Source organism: Opisthocomus hoazin, chromosome 4, assembly GCF_030867145.1.
Source record: "Opisthocomus hoazin isolate bOpiHoa1 chromosome 4, bOpiHoa1.hap1, whole genome shotgun sequence".
Classification (NCBI taxonomy): Eukaryota; Metazoa; Chordata; class Aves; order Opisthocomiformes; family Opisthocomidae; genus Opisthocomus; species Opisthocomus hoazin.
The window spans coordinates 9,444,420-9,465,504 of NC_134417.1; the positions used below are offsets into that span (position 1 = coordinate 9,444,420).

Sequence of the window (21,085 nt, forward strand, 5' to 3'; positions counted from 1 at the left end):
CCTGCCAAAGTGTTTTGCAGGAGAGGAACCTGACACATAGCTTTCATTTAAGGCCAATTTATCTCGAGAATCAATGGGCCTTTAAAAATTCATCAGCTCACATATCCTTTTCAGTGATGGTGGTTAACTGTTTTGTGCTCTGATTTTGTGGGCTTTTGAGAGAGCCTTGATTTTCAGCATATGATGACATATCCATTGGTAAGAGGAAACTAACAGCCTTTACTTTACCCCTGGAGAAAAATGAGAAAGCATTATGAGGATTACAAATGTATAAAACGTGCAAAGAAACTGAAAAAAACAACACCCCAGCAAGCAAAAGGTAAACACTTTCAGCACTCGCATGCTGCGTGGAGGCAGGATTTCATGCCCCACTGAGACCGGGCTCACATGGTCTTCCCAAGGGACCGAGCACAGTGTTGTGTGCCTGTCTGCTGGAAGCATCTGCCTTTTCCCATCGAGCCCTACGTCTCTCTGTCAGCGCTCAATGCGTATGTACAAAGATACGCGCGTAGAGAACACTTCGGGCACACATGCCCAGCCCAGGGGTTCCCTGAGTGCCTTTGTGTAAGCATCGGTAGCCAGCTCTGCTGGCGGCTGTGAGAACAGTGGTTTCCAAGCAGTGAGTGTGCGTGCAGTAAGGTACACCCACTGTGAAAGCAGAGGGAGAAACACGTTCCTTTATCTGTCCCAAAGCTGGTTGGTTGGCAAGAAAACGGGTTGGGTTTTGCAGAGCTTTGGTTTTCATTCTGACTCTTGTCTGCGATCACTGCTGGCTCACTCAGACCCTCGTGGAGCACGAGAAAGGAAAATCATGGAACTATGAAAATAGTTCTTTATGGTTAGTGGGGGGCTGTCCTGCAGGGTGGAGGACCTCATCCCTTCTCACCTGCCACTTAGACCTGTCCCACTGGAAGGTGAAACCATCAAGCCTGTACATCCCAGCGGTGACACTTGTACCTTTTGTAATTTTATTATAAAAGCCCTGAAAACAATTCTCAGCCTCTCTTATCCTGCCTAGTCTATTAAAATATTTAGTCTTTTATTTATTTCCTGAAAAAGTATAAACAATGCTTTAGCATATGTGAATGAAAAATCATAGACATACAAATTAGTGAAGATTCGTTAACAGTGCTGTTTTATTACTTACATGCAACTCTATGTAAATCCAAGGTGCTACCCCTAAAAAGTTAACTTTAAAGCAAAAATATTGAGCATCACATATAGGATTATAGCTTTGGAACAAAATGTGAGAAAGCTACAATAAACAAAGAATAGGAAAAGCTGTCATGGCCCAGCATGCTGGGAAGCAAAAATGTCATCACTATAAAAAAGTAAGCTTAATTAGCTTGCTGAACTCCCTACCACAAATTATCCTACTAGTTAAAAGCTCACTAAGATTGCTGTCTGTGGTAGACCTTTGTGCATATAATGGAAATTTCCATCATTATGACCAGAAAATATATTAAACCTTTTTTCATGCAAGAAACACAAAACTTCATGCTTCAGGATATCACCTGATCTACTGAGGGGGTTAGGCAAAAAGCTCATTCCATAGCCATTTCTTCTCCTAACGCAGCCAACAGTGAGTGGACGTGAGTCAGGGTGCCACACTCCCTCCTGTTCACAGCTGACAAGGCAGCTCTAAAGATAATGATAAAATAATATCAGCTCCATTCCTTTGGCCATTGGATAACCAGTGCTTTTAAGCCTGGAGGTCCCAAGGCATTAGTTGTAATAGAGCTACGCTGCTATTTTGATTGCTTTGAAAGCTCTCTTTCCTCTTATGAGAAAGCAGTGGCATTTGTCGTTGCTGTTGCTGCTCCTGCCTGCTGCCCCTGTGTTCCCTAACACACAGACGCTTTCCAGGGGAGGTGGCTTCAGGGCAAATGTCTCAGAATGCACGGAGAGTCTTAAGTTTCCCTGAACCCAGGGGAGCATATGCTGAAATCCAGAGTTACAGGGTCAGAGTGCTTCTGAAAACGATATGAGTTCCCTGCCAGTGGGGACTAAATTTAGGTGTTTAAATGCTGTGAAACATCTGACCCTCAAATGTCCTTACAAGAGCATGTAGGTGCCTATGAAACCTTGACCTCGCCGTCTCCTCCATCCTCTCAGCGAGCAGCTGGGCTCCTGACCGGGTTTGCATGGGGCGTGTGAGGGGCTGTGCTGGTCTGCTTGAGGACAGGTTGCTGGGTGAGGGTGGCACAGAATAAAGGCTGACATGACGTGCCATGTGGACGGGTACATCAGCACAAGAGAAATCAGCCATTACAGCCATGCAGCCCCTGAGCAGAGGCCGCAGGAGCCCTGCCCTGGGACACGCGTGGAGAGGCAGTCCCATGGACTGCTCCGTGTTCAAACACAGCTGCTTTGAGACCATTTAAACCCTTCTGAGCATGGCGTGATCAGCGCTAAACCCAGCAATCTGCATGGACGCCCAGGGTGTGTATCAGCACCGGGAGGTGAGTGGGGCTGTTGCATATCACAGCTGCTGTATTGGTGCTGCTACCTTTGATTGTGGCCCTGCACTGGAGAGCTTCTCATCAACGAGCAGAGACACGTGGGGCTTGTCCAGCAGCGATTCACTTCATTTAGAAGCTGTCCTGAAAATAGTTTTCTCAAGGCTGAAAGCATTAACTTGTAATGTTTCAATTACAGGGGAAAGAGGATACAATACATCTAAATCCACGAGCCATATTAATCACACTTTGAAAAGCACAGTGCAGAATTCCTTGGTGTCTCCATGCTTTTTGTCCAAAGTTTAAAAATCCTTTTCAAGCTTAGCTTGTCAGAAAAACACATCGATCTGCAAAACTCTGCCTGGCTTTAACAGAGAGAAGATTTCAGCCCCCTTCCCTCTCCCCTCGGCCTCTGCTTTCTATAGTAAATTTAAACTGCTAACATTGGCAATCTTCACGCGTTGCGAGGAGGAGCAGGACAACTTAGCCAGAAGGGGCCTCCCCTCTGCTCAGTGCCCACACGCATAGGAACAAAGGCTTTGCTGACAGCAAACTAAAACCTGCAGCAATGTCCGCGGGCGTCACTAGGCGTAACCCGCCGCCCGCCCGGGCAGGCGATGCGGTGATGGCCACCCAAACCTACCTGCACTTGCAGACGTGCTCCTGAAGCAGCTTCGTTTTGCCGGGATGGCTGTAGGAGAGGCAGCTGTCCGGGGTGTTTCCAAGCCCTTTCTCCTCTTCCCCTGTGAGCTGTGCTGCACCATGAGGGTCCGGCGGCTGGGCACTGCCCGTGGTGCCCGGGAGCCCGCTGCGCGGGGGTCTCACACCGGCCCGGGGAGCCCTGGCGCCGGAGGGAGCGGGCGCAGCGGTGCCGTAGCGCCGCACGGTCATGGCGGTATCTGAGCAGCGGAGACAAAAGCACAGCTAGGAACAGTAACACTAATGAGAATTCAGACATCTTTGATGTATTTTCAATCAGTTTCTTCTGACTAAGTAAGTTTTGCATGTGCTGAGGCCGAAAGGCAGAGGAAGGCAAAGAGCCACTTTGGATCCCACCCTTTCCCCTAGAAGGCAGCTGGAGAGGAAAGGCCACAAGGCTGGAAAGCACTTCGCACACTTTCCACAGTTGCCGAGACACTGGTCGGCTATTCCCAAGCTGACCATATCGACAGCCACCGAGAGCCCCAGTTTAAAGGGCCCTCGGGTTGGTAACCTGGCCACTGGGCTCAGTGGGCTTGGCAGGAGGGCTTATTCGATTGCAGCGCTCATCCAGCTCCACGTAAATCTGCTGGCAACAGTCAGCCCCTCGTCTTGCTCACTTTCATAGCTCTATCTCTGGCAAAGCTTGTGGAGGCACTCCTCCACGGCCCGGACCTCTCCAGGAGGCTGGCTCGGAGCTGAGGCTACGTTGACCACAGGACCTGTGGAGCATGTGGGCTGTGGTGGCAGCTGCATCTCGTAACTCACACTACACTAATGCCAAGAAGTTGTGTTAGTGAAGCAGTTTTCCAGCGGACACCAGACGAGGAGGCGGCATATGATACCCAACAGCCTGACCCTGCCAATAACCACACCCAGTTCTAGATAAGTACTTCTCACCAAACAACATTTTTGCTCTACTTCCTGCTTCATTCAATCCTCCAGTAGTCCCAAACAGAATAACTGAGGAATACTTAAATTTTTTTTTCCTCTGATAAATTCAGGAAGAGAGTGTATTCCTATGTATTGCCCCCTCTCTGGGCTCCCCAGTTCAAGAAAGATGAGGAGCTACTGGAGAGAGTCCAGCAGAGGGCTACAAGGATGATGAGGGGACTGGAGCATCTCTCCTACAAGGAAAGTCTGAGGGAGCTCGGCTTGTTCAGCCTGAAGAAGAGAAGGCTGCGAGGGGACATTCTAAATGCTTATAAATATCTGAAGGGTGGGTGTCAGGAGGATGGGGCCAGACTCTTTTCAGTGGTGCCCAGCGACAGGACAAGGGGCAACGGGCACAGACTGAAGCATAGGAAGTTCCGTATGAACATGAGGAAGAGCTTCTTCCCTCTGAGGGTGACAGAGCACTGGCCCAGGCTGCCCAGGGAGGTTGTGGAGTCTCCTTCTCTGGAGATATTCAAGACCCGCCTGGACAAGGTCCTGCACAGCTTGCTGTAGGTGACCCTGCTTCGGCAGGGGGGTTCGACTAGATGACCCACAGAGGTCCCTTCCAACCCTGAACATTCTGTGATTCTGTGATTCTCTCCTTCAGCCAAAACTAACTGCGTTATCCACAAAAAGAAATTGCACATCTGGCAAGATGTATGCAACCCATTGCTATTTGCTACTATTTGTAGAGTTTTTCTCAGCTTTTACTAAGGCAAGAGAGGTTACAGCACATAACAAAGATTACAACTACTGGTCCTTTTCTGTCTGGAGCAGATAGCAGACAGGCATGGGCAAAACCCTATCAAGATAGTCCATGACCACGAAAACTCAAGGCAGTAAGTCAAATTCTGCTTAAACAAAGATGAACAGAACTCTTTGAGCTGAACTCTTTGCTTGAGCAGCAGCAAAATACTCCACTAAGGTTAGCTTGGGGGCTGCGGGTACCCCCTTAAAAAGATCACAGATTTAGACACCTGGTTAATATGGTTTTGGGTGTCGGCACTGCAGAAGACCAGAGGACTTCCATGGAGTTTTTCCAGAGCACTTCCAACCAGACAGACAGCTGGCGGCTCATCTCCCATTCCCCACGGACAGGTAACAGCCCGACCCGGAGCTGCTCTGTGGGCAGCGCACACAGATGCCGTGGGCAGCCCTGGCTCTGTGGTACCTGTCTGCTCCTCTGGTGCGGAAGCAGGACCGGCCACGATGCTTCCATGCAGGGATGCTGGAGAGCCAGCTGGTTCTTCCCCGTCATTGGCAAGGCTCCTCAGATCACCGTTCCTGCCTCCTCTTGCTGCTCCTCTCTCTGCCGGCACCGTTCTCTGCCCACAGACCTGCAGCTCACCCCTCAGGGCCCTGTTCTCCCTCTCCAGCTTGTGGATTTGGGAACGCATCTTGCGGATGACCTGTAGGAGGTGTGCGTTTCCCTCCATGGCTCCAAGCCACGCAGCGATGCTCCCCACTCCCCCACCAAAGCGCCTGCCCTGCAGAGAAGCTCCTAAGCTGGCAGCAGGCAGACCCTGCCCTTAAAAGCCCCTGGAGAACAGGCATCCATCATATCCCCCCCCCGCAGGCAGGGCTCAGGCCAGCTCCCACCATCAGGAGGGCTGCACCGAGTTGTCATGTTACTCAGAGAGGGCCCATGATTTATTCATTCAGGGTCTCGTTTTTCAGAGCAGAGCTGGCCTTTTACACGCTGCACAAATCACTGTCAACACAGTATCACTGCACCATTGGAAAACTCTCCCACCCCCTCGCTTACCTCAGGCTTTGGTTTTCTCCAAAAGGACCAAGGAGAATAATCCACCTGGAGCCCATTTCCTTTGGTTTACCCAAAAAGGCCAGCAATCGCCTCCGTGGCACAGAGGAAACAGTTGCCCTTTGCTGGGCAACACTTCATCTCTCCCTTAACACTGGGTGAATTACTCATTTTTGCTCTTCGCATCTGGAAAAGAATTAACAATTTCTCAAAGGAAAATTAAATTTACAAATGAAAGCTGATACGGAGCAAGACCCCCGCTATTAGCAAGGTATGCCAACAGCTGCGATGGACGAGCAGGTAGACTAGAGGTCTCCCAGAAGGCTGCAGCAGAGCCCACTGCCCCTTCCTGGGCGCCCAGGGAGGATTGCTGGCATGGAGCGCCTGCACCAGCGTCCCAGGAGTGTAAGGAGAGACATGCCAGGCATGAATCTTGCATTAGAAAGGGAAACACAATCCTCTGCGCTGCTCTCATCGCCCAGTCTCTAAAGCAATCTCTCTGCTGGCAATGAAATGCATAAACATGCAGAACATCCTTCCCCCCCCCCCCCCCCAACTTACTTCAAAATATAAAACTGAGAATGCCAAAAAAACAGCAGGAAAATATTTTAACATGCGTTTTGCTTTGAGACCATTTAAACACTTCCCACTAGCTCAGCCGTGACTCAGGAGTATCTGAGAAAATAAGAACCTGTCAGCCACATGCGCTTCACCGCTTTGCTGCCGGAGGCAGGTGGAAGAAAGGAAAGCTGGTGTGAGATGCTCAAAATGAGGGATAACATGGTTTTGTTTTTTCCAGCGGGCGTCAGAGGAGGGCTGTCACGAGGAAGCCATCAGATCTTGGGGAGGTGTTGCCGCCCAGCACCTACTGGGAAGCTGGGCAGAAACTGCTGGACTTGAGAGAAAATCAGGGATGCAGCCGAGGAGCTTTGCCCTTGGGCATGTTCCCGTGTGGGTGGTGCTGCCTTCTGGGGAGCAGCATCCTCACACGCCGCTGCATACAGATGAAGAGGTGCCTGCACTTCAGCTGCGCTCGCTCCCCACTGACCTACAGCAACACGCCGTGCCCAGAGAGGGTGGGTAGGACTTGCTGTAAGACCTGCACGAGTGCACGGCCATGCTGATTCTTCCAGCGACACAGGCACAAGGCTGGGGGCCAGGAGCCGTGAGAGTGACAGGCAGCCCTGCTGTCACCTCCCGGGAACCGCTCCAGAGGCCTCTCTGCGATTCAGGCTGTGCGCCGAGAGGTGAAATGAATTTGAGTTTTCAGGCTGCAAACAAAGTCCACAGCATCCACGGTCTCTCATGAAGCCACAGCGCAAGGGACAGAGCACATCAGGCCCCGCTGACTTTCCCCTGCCCGCTGTGGGACTGTCGGCAGTCTGGGCTTGATGTGCTGGCATTAATCTGGGCCAAGCTCCTGGCGGGTTGCTGTTGTCCTCTCCAGCCCATCTGGATTGCATCAATCAGAAGCATCAGCTTATGCCCAGTTTTTTCCTCCCCTCCAGAGAAGTGCATCTTTCTGAGGGCATAACGATGTACAAATGGGAAGGAGTGGGCAAAGCTGGGCTCAGAAATGGGCTTGGACCTAGGCTTAAATAACAGCACAGGTGGCCCCATGCTGGGGACAATGTGTGGTGAGCAAAACTGCTGGAGTCAAAACACAAATCCACTCCCTTTTGGAGTCATCCAAGGACTCAAAACATAGCAGTAACCCTCCAGTGTTGGTTTCAAATTTATGTTTCTCTTTCTCCAGCAAGCAGATCAGGTACTGGAGCAGCAACGGCATTCGCATGTAATTATAATATTGCTGCTGGGAGGTTTGGATGGGCAGGAGACACTTGCCAGCTCAGCAATTAGCTTACCCCGGCTGCAACTGAAGACATCTGCTCCTCTGATCCCACGCCTGCTGCTCCACTGGGACCAGGTCAGAGTGGGCATAGACCTTTCATTGTACCAGAGACTTCTGAGGAAACAGCATTTCTCTTGTAACCTCATACTGCCGCTCCTGCTGCAATTCCCTCCCAGGGATTGATGGGTGCGGGTGTAGATGAATCGGGACTTTTGGATGATGAAAACATGGCAAAGCTGAATTTGCTGCTGGGCCAGTCAGCACGTTCCCTGTAAACAGACAGATCTCCATGGACACAACCCGGTATTTGTAAATTCGGTGGGGTCCAAGACGTGCGCCTGCGCTGCCGGACCCACAGGGCTGCTGGCCCAGGGCAGGGCTGGGCAGCTCCCGGTGCTGCCGCCCTGCGAGCTGCAGGTGGGCAACACGCTCGGTGCCTCTTGCTGCGGCACACTGGCAAGCTGCAGGTTTTGGATGGCCATACATTCAGTGCACCTTCCTGCGCCTACGACAAACACCTATAGCTGTGCAGTTTTTGCTGTGAAACACTTCAGCTTCAAGCCACTCAACAGAACGGACAGAGCTTCTCACACCTGAGCGGCTTTGCCAAGCTGTGCTTTGCAGGACATGGCACTGGTTACAGCTGCGTCCACCTTCAGCCGCATCCAAACCTCGTCCCTAGGAAGAAATACCCAGCCACGGAGGTGGGGTTCCCGGCAGCCCCACAGCGATACCCGTATGCGACTGCCGGAGCGTGTGCTGGGCTTCAGCGGGCCGCACGGACTGCATACCAAGCAGTGCTGCAACGGAAAACACATCTACAAAACGCAAAAGCCTTGTGGAGAAGCTTCGTATGAAATTGGGAGGAGCTCGGCTCTTTATCCTCCCGCTGCCTGATATTCTGCAGCTCCCTGCCCGGCACGGCGACACGGGATGCTGGCGCACGTGTGCGACTGTTGCAGGGGGTCCCTGGGGAAGGGGCTGCGCTGCGAGTGAAGAGGTGCGTTGTGAAAACTGCCATCAGCAGAAAATGACACCTGCGCACCTCCCGCGGATTGCCGAACAGCTTTTCTAGCTGGCTCGCTTGTCAAATCTGCTCTCTTGCTCCCCTGAAGGTCAGAGACAGAAAAAACCAGACAGGACTCATTGCTACTCCAGTAAAACTATGGGGCTTTTCTGCAAATCACAAAATTTTGTCCTTAAAAATCCATCAGCAGTAAGTGTCTGGATATTTTCTATGACACACGGCAGCTAGACCTGTGCCATGCCTCCTGGTGACACAGGAGCCCCCCTGCAAGAAGACCGAGTCTCCCCTCCCGGGGGCTAAACCCAACTGGCAGAGGACAAGTACCAGGCTCCAGCTTCCCGTGAACGTGCACAAAAGCAGCGCTGTAACATCCGCACCCTGCACCAGGGCGGCGGGGACCACTGCCCCGAGCCGGGGCTTCCCCTTCCCACCACACGTGCTGGTCGGAGCGTGGCTGGGCTGCCCCAGGCTTCAGTTCTGGGGAGGAGGAGAGGGAGGCAGAGGACCAAGGCTGAACGTGGTTGGAAATGGAAGTCTCTTTCTGTTACTACTTAGCAATAAACAAACACCATCCCTTTTTGCCTGGCATCAAAACTCCTCCTAACCCATCCTTGTGATGCTCTGCTCCCTCTCAGATGCCCCTGCCTGCTCTGCCCCATTGCAGTGCTGGGGAGCAGCAATGCTGCATTGCATCTCCAGCCTCGTTGGGGCACGCTGGAGGAGAAGCAGAGCAGCCTGCCCACCCCTACGTGTAGCTCACGGGGAAGCCTGGGGGCGAGAGCCGCTCGCAGCTCCATCAGCCCTGCTCCACACCCGAAGCCCAGCTCTGCACCAGGGCAGGAGTCTCCAGGGAAGGTTTGCTATCAGCAGCCACAATTGTCAGCAACACCGGATTTATTCACCCTAGAAAAACGACCAAGCGAAAGCGTAAGAGCAGCACCAGTCAGGGTCAATGCCGAATTCTTCTTATTGCACTGCGCAAGAACATTGCTCCAAACCCTTGCTGGATTTCTGACTTTGACTTATGCTGCATGCCTCATCGTGGTGCAAAAGAGACAAATTCTCTTCTGAACCTTCTGAATTTCAGAGAGTTTAAAAATTAATAAAAAAGAAATGCTTTTTAGTGTGTTGATTCTGTTCTGCTGATGCACACTTTTGATCATTTTGCTCTCACTCATCTGAAGGGACTGAATACGTTTAATAGCAAAATTTTATCCCATTTTGGCCTTCTTGTTTAATTCTCAGTGGCTGTCCCATTTTAATCAAGAGGTAAATTCATGTTTTTCCCTGTTTTCCATTTTTATTTCTCCACTTTCACAGTTCTCAAAGCGTAGACATTTAGACATCTAAATTCTCCCCATGCTTTACTTGGCCAGTGTTATTGCTTGAAGCTCCGCAGAAGGTTTGAGATCGATGCTCTACTCGAATGCGTTTCCTTCCAAGCACATGAATAACAGCTTGAACGTGGTGGGATAGGCAAAAAAAACCCCACAAAATTCATTTTACTGGAGTAGCAATGAGACCTTTTTTGTTTTTTCCTCTCTCTAACCTTTCCTACAGGTGCTGCTCTGCCAGGCCAGGTTGCATCTTGATTTGAATGAATTCCATCTGAAAACGCTCAGCCACATGAAGAAATGCACCCTTCTTACAATGGAAGGCTTCTGCAGGCAAGGTTTTGCAGCACAAATTGAAAATGTTCTAATAATTGGACCAAACAGCTCAGCCTCTAAAGTTTGATGATGACCTGTGCGTTTAATGCAATTTCCTAAGGTGGCCTGGCCATGCCCTCCCTGGGGAGAGCGCTGCTCTCAGCCCCGTCTGCCTGACCTGCGTGCCCCCAGGCGAGGGGTGCGTCCCCCCACGGCCACCGCTCCTTCCTCGGCTCAGCCTGGGCTCCTCGCCAGCGCTTCGCCATGGCCAAGGCCAGCACGGGACCTCGTACTGGTTTCTACAGCATCGCAGCAATCGGCTGTTCCTCACCAGCGAAATCCCTTGCGGGGCTCTCTGGAGTGCCTCCCCCTCCTCCGAGCTGGCTTCGCTCTGCAGCTGAGCAGAGGAACCTGGAGACCCATTCTGGTACATTTCCACAACTGCAAATGTGAAAAAATTTCCATACTTATTCTGAAAAGTGCGGATTTTGGCTCCAAGCTGTCGCGCAGTTGAAATCCGCTGTTCCTAAGCCCGTTCTGCAGAGAAGGGCAGGGCAGGCGGCTGCTGGGGCACCCGTGTGAGCGGGGTGCCAGTGCTACCATGCCAGCAGGCAGGTGGGTGCCGCTGCGGGATGCCCCCCAGAACAGCAGTCCACCCGCGCGGGGAAGGACACCCCTTTTTACCTGCGCAGAAGGCCGAGATGGTGCCCCGAGGCACCCACAGAGCCGCCCCGGCCAAGCCGGGTGCCCTGTGCCGTCCGACACGTCCGCTGCCCGGGCTGCACCGGCCCCGCCAGCCGCACTGGAGCCGCAGACGTGGGCTCTGCTCTGCACCTGGCACCCACGGGGCACGGGCACAGTCGGCAGCGTTCGGAGAGGAGCCGAGGAGAGCGGCGAGGGCAGACCCCGTGGAAACAGTCACTGGCCTCACATGTAGCCAGGCGTGAGAGAAGATAAAGCTGGCTGCTTTTCACGTTTGAACAAAATCTTGCCTTATGCTCATGACTAATTAAAAGCTCCCTTTTAACCAGTTCTGAGCAGTGACTTTAGCTCGCGCCCAGTGCAGCAAGGCAGTTGGGGGCAGCGGCCTTCACAACCTCCCAGAAAGAAAACAAGATGGCAAAAATCAATTAATGTTTAAAGCACTCTCAGGTTTCAGAATCTAATTAAGATAACGATGGCACAAGAAAGTTATTCAATTAGTCTGTTTAACAGGTAATCGTTTAACTTGTTAATGCCCACTAAGCATCCTTTTCCTTTTGCCTGACTGTGCCTTAACCCCCACGAACACAGAAAATCCCCCCCGAGCTTTGGTAACAGAAATCCCCGCTCGCTTCCGTGGCTGCAGGAGCCCAGGCCCTGTGCAACACGCTGAACCTCTGGCTCGGCGCACGCTGCCCAATAATCTTATTGGCGTTGCTTTTTTGAGTGTTTGAGGTTTGTGAAAGGGGTCTGGCTTCCAGCAGGGGATGCTCAATACTTTCGAAAACCCAGGCTTAACCTGAACATGGGGAATCGAAACTCCAAGATAACGTGAGTCGCATCCGAAAACTTTGGCTACGGTTTTGGACTGGGCTGGCAGTGAAGCAAGACCACAGAAGTGTTTCAAAATTTTCAGAAAGCACTTCAGGCCTCCATGTTGCATTTCCAAGCCTCTGGGTCTCTATCCCTTTAAAAGGATCCTCAAGTTAGTCCGGAATAATCAGATCTGTTCTATGCCAGCTCCCTGCAAGCACAACATATGCTACGGAGTACAAAACCATGCCTCATGCAAGAAAATCTATATGCTCAGCTGGAGATTTTCGTAACTAGGAGCATGCAACTGGGCCCACAGTTACCTGCACAGAGCTTGCAATAGCTTTGAAATTAAAACAAGCTTTCTCTCATGGCAGATAGCCTCATGAATACAGAGCAGCTCCAAGCAGAAAATCCATGCTAAAATTCAAAATAATAATTATTTCCTATTCAGTTTGCTCAAACAAGACATACCGTATAAAATGTATGTGAGGACATTTGTGTCTATGCAGCCATAAGATATCACACCCGTATGCAATCTGTGCAAACCCATCTAAAATGTGACTCAGAACGATAGGGAACACCACGTGGCATTTGCAGGTCATGAAATCATATCACAGGGCAAGTAACACCCCTTGGTGGGCAAGTCACACCCTCACAGCTGTTCTCTGACAAAAATGAATGATCATAGCTGACTGAAACAGCATGTGGGGAGCACAGCTTTAAAAGCACACAGAAAATGCATCTTCTGTAAAGCTGTGGGTAATCGATTGGAAGAAAGGGAAACGTGCATTCCTCTGCTGCTGTTCAGGGGGAGATGTTCATACTGAGAGCTCCAAGGTACTTTGGTGAGTAATTAAGAACCGCAAGAAGGATGTCAGCAACCTGGACAGGTAAGTCAGTAATTACGATTGCAGTTTTGCAGTACTGAGTTTTCCAAAAACACCTCCACCATGTCAACTTAACGAAGCGTTACAAGCAACCACACACGTATCCCCTGCAGACTGTGCCTCCTGGCCTGAAGGACGCTTGGCACTCTAACTCCCACCGCACTGGGCCTCAGGGATGCTCCCAAGGGCAGAGGACATGGGTGGCTGCCCAGGACTGATCCCAAGCCTCGGGTAGGCACAACCTTCCCACAGGGGCAGCAGCACCTCCTCCTGCAGTGCCGTGAGCCAGAACTGCACGGGTGCCGATGTTTTCGAATCTTCAGGCAATACGGGTGGAAGAGGCTAGCAAGGAGGCTCTCCCAAAGGAGCTTTTTACCCTTCTGCCTTAAAGTCACTCACGCTCTTTTGGCCTGATAATCTAGACACCGCGACCACCTCCCCCTAGTCCTGCTGGTTTCACTGTGCTTTTTAGTTTTTCCATCTCCAAATGCTCCAACATGTGCCTGGGAGGTAGGAAAGTTACTTGATATTTTCCATAGCTAATATTTCACCAAGGAACCGTGCTGGAGTTCTGAAAAGCATAATAATGTTCTCATTTCTTCCCTGAGCTGCCCTGTGAGCCGACAGCTGCCCAGAGCCGCTCTCTTCAAACCACAAAGAAGTGCTGGAAGGTCCCTGTGCGGGGGAAAGCTGCGGGGCACCTGGGCTGGGGTCCACATGCTCTGCTGCCAGCCGTGAGCCCACCCTGCCACGGGAGCTGCCTGGATTGCCACCCCATCCCCGCAGGGACGGACTGGTTTCGAGTGTCTGTTCTCCTTCCGATGTGCACGCACTGGGAGGAGGGGCTGGGTTTCGCAGCACTCCTCGCTGGGGTGAGCATCACCACCCGGGGCTGCTGGCGTGCCCACAGAGGGCACGGCCAGAGGGACCAGCCACATTCAGAGCATTTTAGTCATTTCGAAAGGAAAGCATCAATTTGGTATTTCCAAAAGTTTTCCCTGCTATTCCCAACTAAAATTATTTATTCTGTTCAGTTTGCATTATCAAATAATTTCAGTTGTGTTTTCCAGTAAGAAGCATTATACATTTGAAGTACAGGAGCGATTTGATCCAGCCCCAGAGGAGGCAGCGGGAGCAGAGCTGTGTGAATTGCCATGGAGGTTGTAATGAGGCAGGAGCTAACGACCCTATGGCCTTGCAATCTGAATGCCCTGGGCTTGGCAGGTGCTGAGCTTGGAAATGGGATTGCCCCAGCGTGGCCGACCTCTGGGAAGCACTGACCCACCGTCCTTAACTTTGGGCATCTTCACACCTGCATTCAAGCTTTGATCTCCCTGTGAGCCACGTTCTGTCCTGCGCAGGCAGAGGTGCCGTGCCCGTCGGAGAGCTCACCTGGGGGCAGAAGGCAAGCGGGTGCTCCCCTGCAGAGGAGCTGACCCACGGCAATTTTGGAGCCTGAAAGACTCGCACGCAGGTTTTCTCTGCTGTCGCACCGCATGTACTCCTCGGAGCGGGAGCCGTGCCCTTTCTTGTCAGGTGCCCTTGGGGCACCACAAAAATGAAAAAGCCCTGAACAAAATAACAAGAAGAGAGTAACAGCCAAGAACATCAGACTTCTGATGACTCTGTTTTGTTTCAGTTGGCTCTTAGGTGTCGGTGTAGCTTGCTGGCTCCTGCTGTCCCTTCCTGTCCCACGGCAGCAAAGCTCATCAGCTTTTTGATGAGTTTCATCAGGAAAGCTCCAGATTTGGTTGTGGGGTTGAGTGGGCGATTGCAGCTCCAGCCTCTGCCCACTCAGGTCTGTGGGCAGTCCTGAGAGCCCCAAGCTTCAATAGCTCCTGGTGCTTTCACACCTTCCGTTTGCTCATTAGTTTCTGCTGCAATGACGAGTGCTTTCGTTGCTGCTGTCGGCAGCGTTTCCAGCTCCTGCGTCAAAGTGAGTTTGAGGAAATAACGCATCGAAACAGGCAACACAACCAGACCGCTGATCCCTACACCTGCAGGCAGTGCTACATGGCCCTGCCAGCCATTGTGCTTCCACAGCAACACCATGAGCGTGACTGACACCTGAGAGCCAAGGCCCCCTGAGCTAACTGTCACCGCACACCCCAGGTGCGCAGAAGCCATCCTGGGACAGGCAGCAGCAGCAGCAGCAGCTCATTTGCCCTCTGCCACGTCCCGGGTGCAGCCGCATCGGGTCCTTTGGCAACCCCTTACTGCGAGGAGGTGAGCTGGAGGAGAAACTCTGCTTGCTCCGCACCGCAGTGTCCAGAAAGCACAGCGAGGACAGGAGGAGCAGGAAACCTGTGTGGGGCCAATGGGTCTGTGCCAAGTGGTTCCCGCTCCAGCAGCTCATGCGAAAGTGGAGGGGATACAGCAATGGTGAAGCTGAAGGTCCTTCCTTGTCATGATCCTAGTTCTGTATTACAGAATCGCAGAATGGTAGGGACCTCTGTAGTTCACCTAGTCCAAGCCCCCTGCCGAAGCAGGGTCACCTACAGCAGGCTGCACAGGACTTTGTCCAGGCGGGTTTCGGGTATCTCCAGAGAAGGAGACTCCACAACCTCCCTGGGCAGCCTGTTCCAGTGCTCCGTCACCCTCAGAGGGAAGAAGTTCTTCCTCATGTTCAGATGGAACTTCCTGTGCCTCAGTTTGTGCCCATTGCCCCTTGTCCTGTCCCTGGGCACCACTGAAAAGAATTCACATTTTCCCAGATCCAGGCCCATGGCTGGACAGCACAGGGGCAGTGTGTCTGGAGTACGAACAGGACAGATCATCATCTTGTTTTGCCTTTGGATAGTATCCAAAAAAAAAAAAAAGTCCACAAACCCCTGTTCAGATCAACATTGTGTTGCCAACTCTCCAGTGAATGTTAAGATATAATTACCCTGTAAGGAATGATTCCTATTAAACATTTAATACACCTCCCTCTAATTGAAATTTAAGCCTTTGGTTGTGGTTGGGTGTCACTATAGAGGTGATTAAACATAAAATATGTATAATGCTTAACTCCTTTCGGGGTGTTGGGATAGCTTCCACTAAGTGACAAATGTAAATAATTTCTTTTGCACTCTAAGAAGTTTTTAAAGTAGCTCATTTTGAGGCTGGCGCAGGCAGGTCTCCTTCCTCGGATGAAAGGAGGCCTCACCAGCTTCGCCTACAGAGCAGGGGGCTGAGAGCCTCCTCGAGCTCAGCTTCTCCCTCCGCCTGCCGCCCTTCATACCCAGCTCCCTCACAGGGCTTCGCGCTGCCCCAGACCTCCCCTCCGCCACCTGCCTCTCCTCGGGTTCCGGCCGCCTCGCAATAGTCCTGTGTCGGAGCTTCTCAGCTTAAAAGCCTTCTTATCCAGAACGTTTGCCATGAAGGTATAATGGAGAAAAATGTAGATTTTCCTCTTATGGAAGTAATCTGAATGTGAGAGAGTTGAACATGCCGAGCGTCAGCAAGGGTACCAGCAAGGGTCCTAAATCAAACACTCGCACATATGTATTAACAACAGGCAAAAACCCAATGATCTTGCTCATACCCTAAAAATCAGCCCTTGTCAAAGTTTCATCTGTAAACACCTATGTAATTCCACACATTATCAAGAACTTTGGCAAAGATTGAAGAAGTACCAGCAGCCCTTTTCCTTGTCCATCTTTCAGTAAAAATAAAACCTGTGAGAGTCAGCAGTGGGAAAGTGCATGTGCTCTTGTACTTGTCTCCCTCCCTGTGCTGCTCTTCTCTCTGTGTTTTACCTGCCTGCAGCTGATTATTTGTGCATAAAAGAAAACAAGTGATGGAAGTTTGTTGTGTGATTATTTTAAAACTGTCCTACTATTTGAAATAAAGCAAGCTAAGAGAATCATTTTCAAAAGTGACTGAAAAATAAACCCAGATGTAAGAATATACCGTGAAATAATTTACTGGAGAAAACCTCAGCTCTGAGAACAGCCGACCATGTTCTTGTGGTTGCCTTAGACAAAAGGAGTCTCAGAGTGGAGCTTTTGGCACAAAAAAATTGGTGTAGATCCCGACAGTTTGAAAAGCAGCGGCCGTATGAGAAGAGCCCTCTCTCACAGCGCCTGCCCATGGCACGCAATGCCCGAGCGTTCGTACCACCGCCGGCCCCGGGAGGGTTTCACGGCCCACTGAGGGTGATGGATGCAGGATTCAGCGCCAACATGTCTAACTGCTGCAGTTCTGGTCGCTGAATTTTATGGTGGTGAAGGGCCAAACCCCACCTTTGCAGCAATCCCACAGCCTCACGTGCCTTCTGCATTTCTGTCCTTCTCTCCCCTCAAACCCTAGGGCAATCCATGGTTTCATGCTTTGTTTTCCTTCCCTGGTGTGGCCCTAGTTCAAAGCTAACATTTGCTAATTGCTTTCATGCCACTGCCTTGAAAGTGCTTGGACCCAGCAGGAGAGGAAGAGCCAGCTGGAGCAAGGACCCAGCCACGCTCAAGCCTGAGCACCTCAAACACCAGCAGTAAGGAAACACCCAGAACACGGCCTGGATCTTCAAACCCCCAGAGGAGGCTGCAGAGTTGGTGGCTTAAACCAAACCAAACCCCACAACCCTTAGACATGCACATAATGCTCATTTTGTGTGCAAGCTACTGGGAAAACAATCCAGGGATCTCCTTACCTCTGCTTTACAGCCTGGCTTCAGACCAGCCTGGTGTCAGCTTGCAACATTCTCTCGGTGCAAATCGTGCTTTTGCAATCGAGTTCTTCCCAAAGATGCCCAACAGATTTAGTTGCTCAATTCTTGTGAACATTAATTAGAAACAGTCTGCCTCCAAATCACCTTGATGGCTTCTGAAGTACCCACCCATAAACACAAATTACAGTCAATGCAAAATGAGTCCAGTGAGACCAATGAACCAAGGAACAACAGGGCTCGATGGCTCGGTGCTCAGACTTACCTCCTCTGCACTGTGGGTTCCTGCTGTTGGCACTGATGATGGTTCCTCCTGTACACACACGAGCAGGTAACTTCATCTGCTGCTGCATATACAGTACAAAGCAGGTGTAACTTTGGGCCAGAAATCATTCCTTTCAGCAGACTATTGTCTTTGGACAGTGCAGCGTTGGAAGAGCAGAGCTGGGCTTTTCAAGGTGAGGATGAGGAAGGAGCCTGGCTCCCTGTCCGGCCATGCCCTCAGAGCTGGTGTGCAGCGCACGGGCGAGAGCCTGGGCTGGTACCAAGTCACAGGTATGGGCTCACACTGCCGCCAGAGCGGGGCCATCCCAACCTGTGGGGTGCCCACACCAACCGCTCCCCCCCTTCCCCCACCAGGAAAAGACACCGTGTGGGTTTCAGCTCTTCGCGAAGATTTCTTCCAAAAAATCCCAGATCTGCTGATAGTGAGACACAGCAGCAAGAGCTGGCAGCACCGGGCAGCAGGCAGAGCGTGGGTGATGGCTCTATTACTTTGCATGTATAGATGGGGTGAATCTGGAGGCCACCCTTGGCTCTCGCCTGCAGGGCCAGGCTACAACCTGAGTTGAGATTCACCAGTTGTGAACTGGGGGTGTCATGGAAGATACAGGGAAAGGCGACCGCAGGGCAGAACAAGGCAACACCCTGGAGCAACCCTCCTGGCATCCCCACGTAGCAAGACACAGCGCTGGCCTCCGACCTGAGCGGACACTCCTCAGCCTATGGAGGGAGACCTCAGGGGAATCACCAGGGTTTCTCCAGGGAAAACGAGCCACAGCTGAACGGGAATGCTCAGACTGCACCCACAGAAGAGAGGGATCCCACCACACACAGACAACGAGCAGGGACCCCTGAAAGCAGGGATCTTCTATGGGCAGAGGAATGAACATGAGGGAGCGTGGGAGTGCTGAGGTTAAAGGGAACTTGTAAGAGCTGGCAGAACCGCTCCACCTCGTCCCGACAGGATGCAGAAACCGAAACAAGCATCTCACTAGAAGCATGCGGTTTCACAACAGGCCCTGGGCAAAACTTGGGACTACAAACTTCAACGGAAGGGCAGAGCTTCCTTGACCTCAAGCAGGACGACTACACTGAGCCCCTGTTTCTCAGGGTGGCCTCAGTCTGGGGCCATGGAGAGAACCTGAAGCCATGTTCTGCAGATGGTTGTAGGCGTCCCTATCAGCAACCGCAACGCAACAGCCAGCCGGGACGCAGGGCGCATCCCAATCTCCACCACTCTGGGAAGTGCTGACATGGGAATGAACCAATGCACAGACCTTCAAAGAGAAAATTTTATGGACGCTTTTATACACATACACAAATATTTTAATATAATGGTAACTGAAATGTTATCCATATTCTTAGTACTGTTGTAATTAACGAAAAAGATATTTTTTAAATTTTGTAAAAATGACGTATTTTACACATCTTCTATTTACAATTGCAATATACTTAAATGTTATAAAACATCCACTCTGACCTTTAAAATATATGTATACTAGAACTTAGTATTAGATATATTATAATTTATAGCAAACTTAGGGTTTGCTGTGTACCTATCTGTTCAATGGGAATTTCATAATCAGCCTGGCTTAATAAAGGCTGCTCAAAACCAAAAATTGACAATGAAAAAAGATAGGGAATGTGCAAATATTGGGGAAGACAAAAAATAAAAAAAAAATATCAAGCTTGCGTTTTTAAAAAATAACACTGTGAAGACTTCCAATAAATTAAAATCATAACCCACAAATCCTTTTCCTGGCATTGTCCGTGATCAAATTAATTTTCAGTACTATTAATCTAAAAGAAAATAAAAACCAAAAAACCCCCCAGGCACCCCAGGTCTTCCCAAGGCCGTGTGTTGCCCACGCTGCAGTCACGCATCAGGATTTGCCGGGGTGGTTGCTGCTGGCACGGAGGAGCTGGCTCTATTGATGACTCGTGAATAAGTGCGCTCCATTCCTTGCTGTTTTGCCGAGTCCTCCTTGTACGCAATCTTTTCATAAAAAAAGAAAAAAAAATACACAACAGTGAGAGAAATCTGAATAGTGTGGTGTCTGAATTGTTCATTGTCTAACCAAGGATCTCCCTTTTTTTCTTTCTTGCACAATGATGCCAAGGATCTGACAGAGGAACAGGACTTTTGCCCAAGCACGCAGAAGCGACCAGGGGCTGCAGTGAGAGGGAGGACGTCCTCTGAGCTGGGGGATCAGTGTGGCTGGGCTGGGACCACTGGCTTCTGCCACGTGGTGCTCCATGGGGTTCCCTGAACCCAGTTTCTCTAACAGCTCTCCTACAAACACAACTGAGAAGTCACCTACATTCTATAAACTCAGCAGACACACCTGTGCTAGCACCTACTGATCGTGGTACAGTCCCAGCCCTGTCCACACAGTCAGTCGGGGCATGCTGCATCCCACCATGCTGCACACACAAGGCAGCTGAAAAACTCGGGCCGTTAGCAGGGCTGGGACCAGTCTCCAGGCTGAGAGTGTGGGCAGAGCTGCACGCTCGGGAGGCAGCAGTGGCAAAAGCTTGCTCTGCCCTGTTCTACACACAGGCTTTAGCAAAAAAGAATTTTTCTCTGAAGAAGTTCTTTTTAGCCTTCGCGATAGCTATTTTTCCTACTTCTACAAAGACAGACTGAAAGCCTGCCTTCTTCCATAGGGCACTATGTTGAAGCATCCACAGCAGAGACATGGGCCATCCCCTCTGACCACGCAGCCGTCAGCAGTGGAAGAGAAACCTCTCCCCTTCACAAAGCTCCAGGCGTAATCTTACGCCATCAAGCTCCGGTTATCCCTGGTCCGGGTTGCAGGTCAAGCACACCACATTTATTACTCGGGCAAAGATGACCACGCTGCCGTCACGCACAGCTTCAACGCCTGAGCCAGCAGCTCGGGCAGCTCTGGGAAGGTGCTGCTCCCACACTGCGGGCTGAAGGAAGAGCACTGGCACTCCCGGCAGCTCCCGGGAAAGCCAGGGAAGCTGCGAAGGGAGCGGGCAGCACGGCGGAGCATGGCAGGCTGCGGCACACACACCCTGCCCAGACTGCTGGCTGCACCCAGCCGTGACTCAAACCCAGTGCTCGCCCCAGGGGTGTCGGAAGACGAGAGCTCGGGGTGGCTGCTGTGCCGGGCTGTGCTTGCCCCTCCGAACCGCAGGCACCTGGGCTTGCACGCTCCCCACTGCACCCCAGCGCAGCCTCAGCTGGCATCCCAGTGTGCAAGGTGCAGCGTGAGCAGCGTGGTGGGCAGGGCTGCGAGAAGGGGACCACATTCACGGGACAAGAGGAGCTCAGCTTAATCGGTACCTGTCTACGCCATCTGTCCCTGGCCCTTCCGCCCCGCCACTGCGGCTACGCGCTTT

The 21,085-nt window shown here is 51.4% G+C and overlaps 2 protein-coding genes across 11 annotated transcripts in view; both read right to left on the bottom strand.

Annotated features, from left to right (window-relative positions):
* Positions 1–97: 97 nt before the first annotated feature.
* CCDC195 (coiled-coil domain containing 195) lies at positions 98–5,530 on the bottom strand. Its single transcript, XM_075417319.1, has 3 exons — positions 5,266–5,530; positions 3,103–3,358; positions 98–230 (listed from the first exon to the last, which is right to left on the bottom strand). Exons 1-3 carry the CDS (start codon positions 5,528–5,530, stop codon positions 98–100), a joined length of 654 nt encoding a protein of 217 aa, XP_075273434.1.
* Positions 5,531–19,074: 13,544 nt separating this feature from the next.
* DOCK10 (dedicator of cytokinesis 10) overlaps positions 19,075–21,085 on the bottom strand; it is a 168,637-nt gene continuing 166,626 nt past the window's right edge. For all 10 annotated transcript variants that reach the window (XM_075417868.1, XM_075417870.1, XM_075417872.1 and 7 more), the window contains one exon: positions 19,075–19,712. In XM_075417868.1, coding sequence (XP_075273983.1) covers positions 19,593–19,712 — 120 coding nt within the window. In that variant the 3' untranslated portion in view covers positions 19,075–19,592. The remainder of the gene's footprint in view (positions 19,713–21,085) is intronic.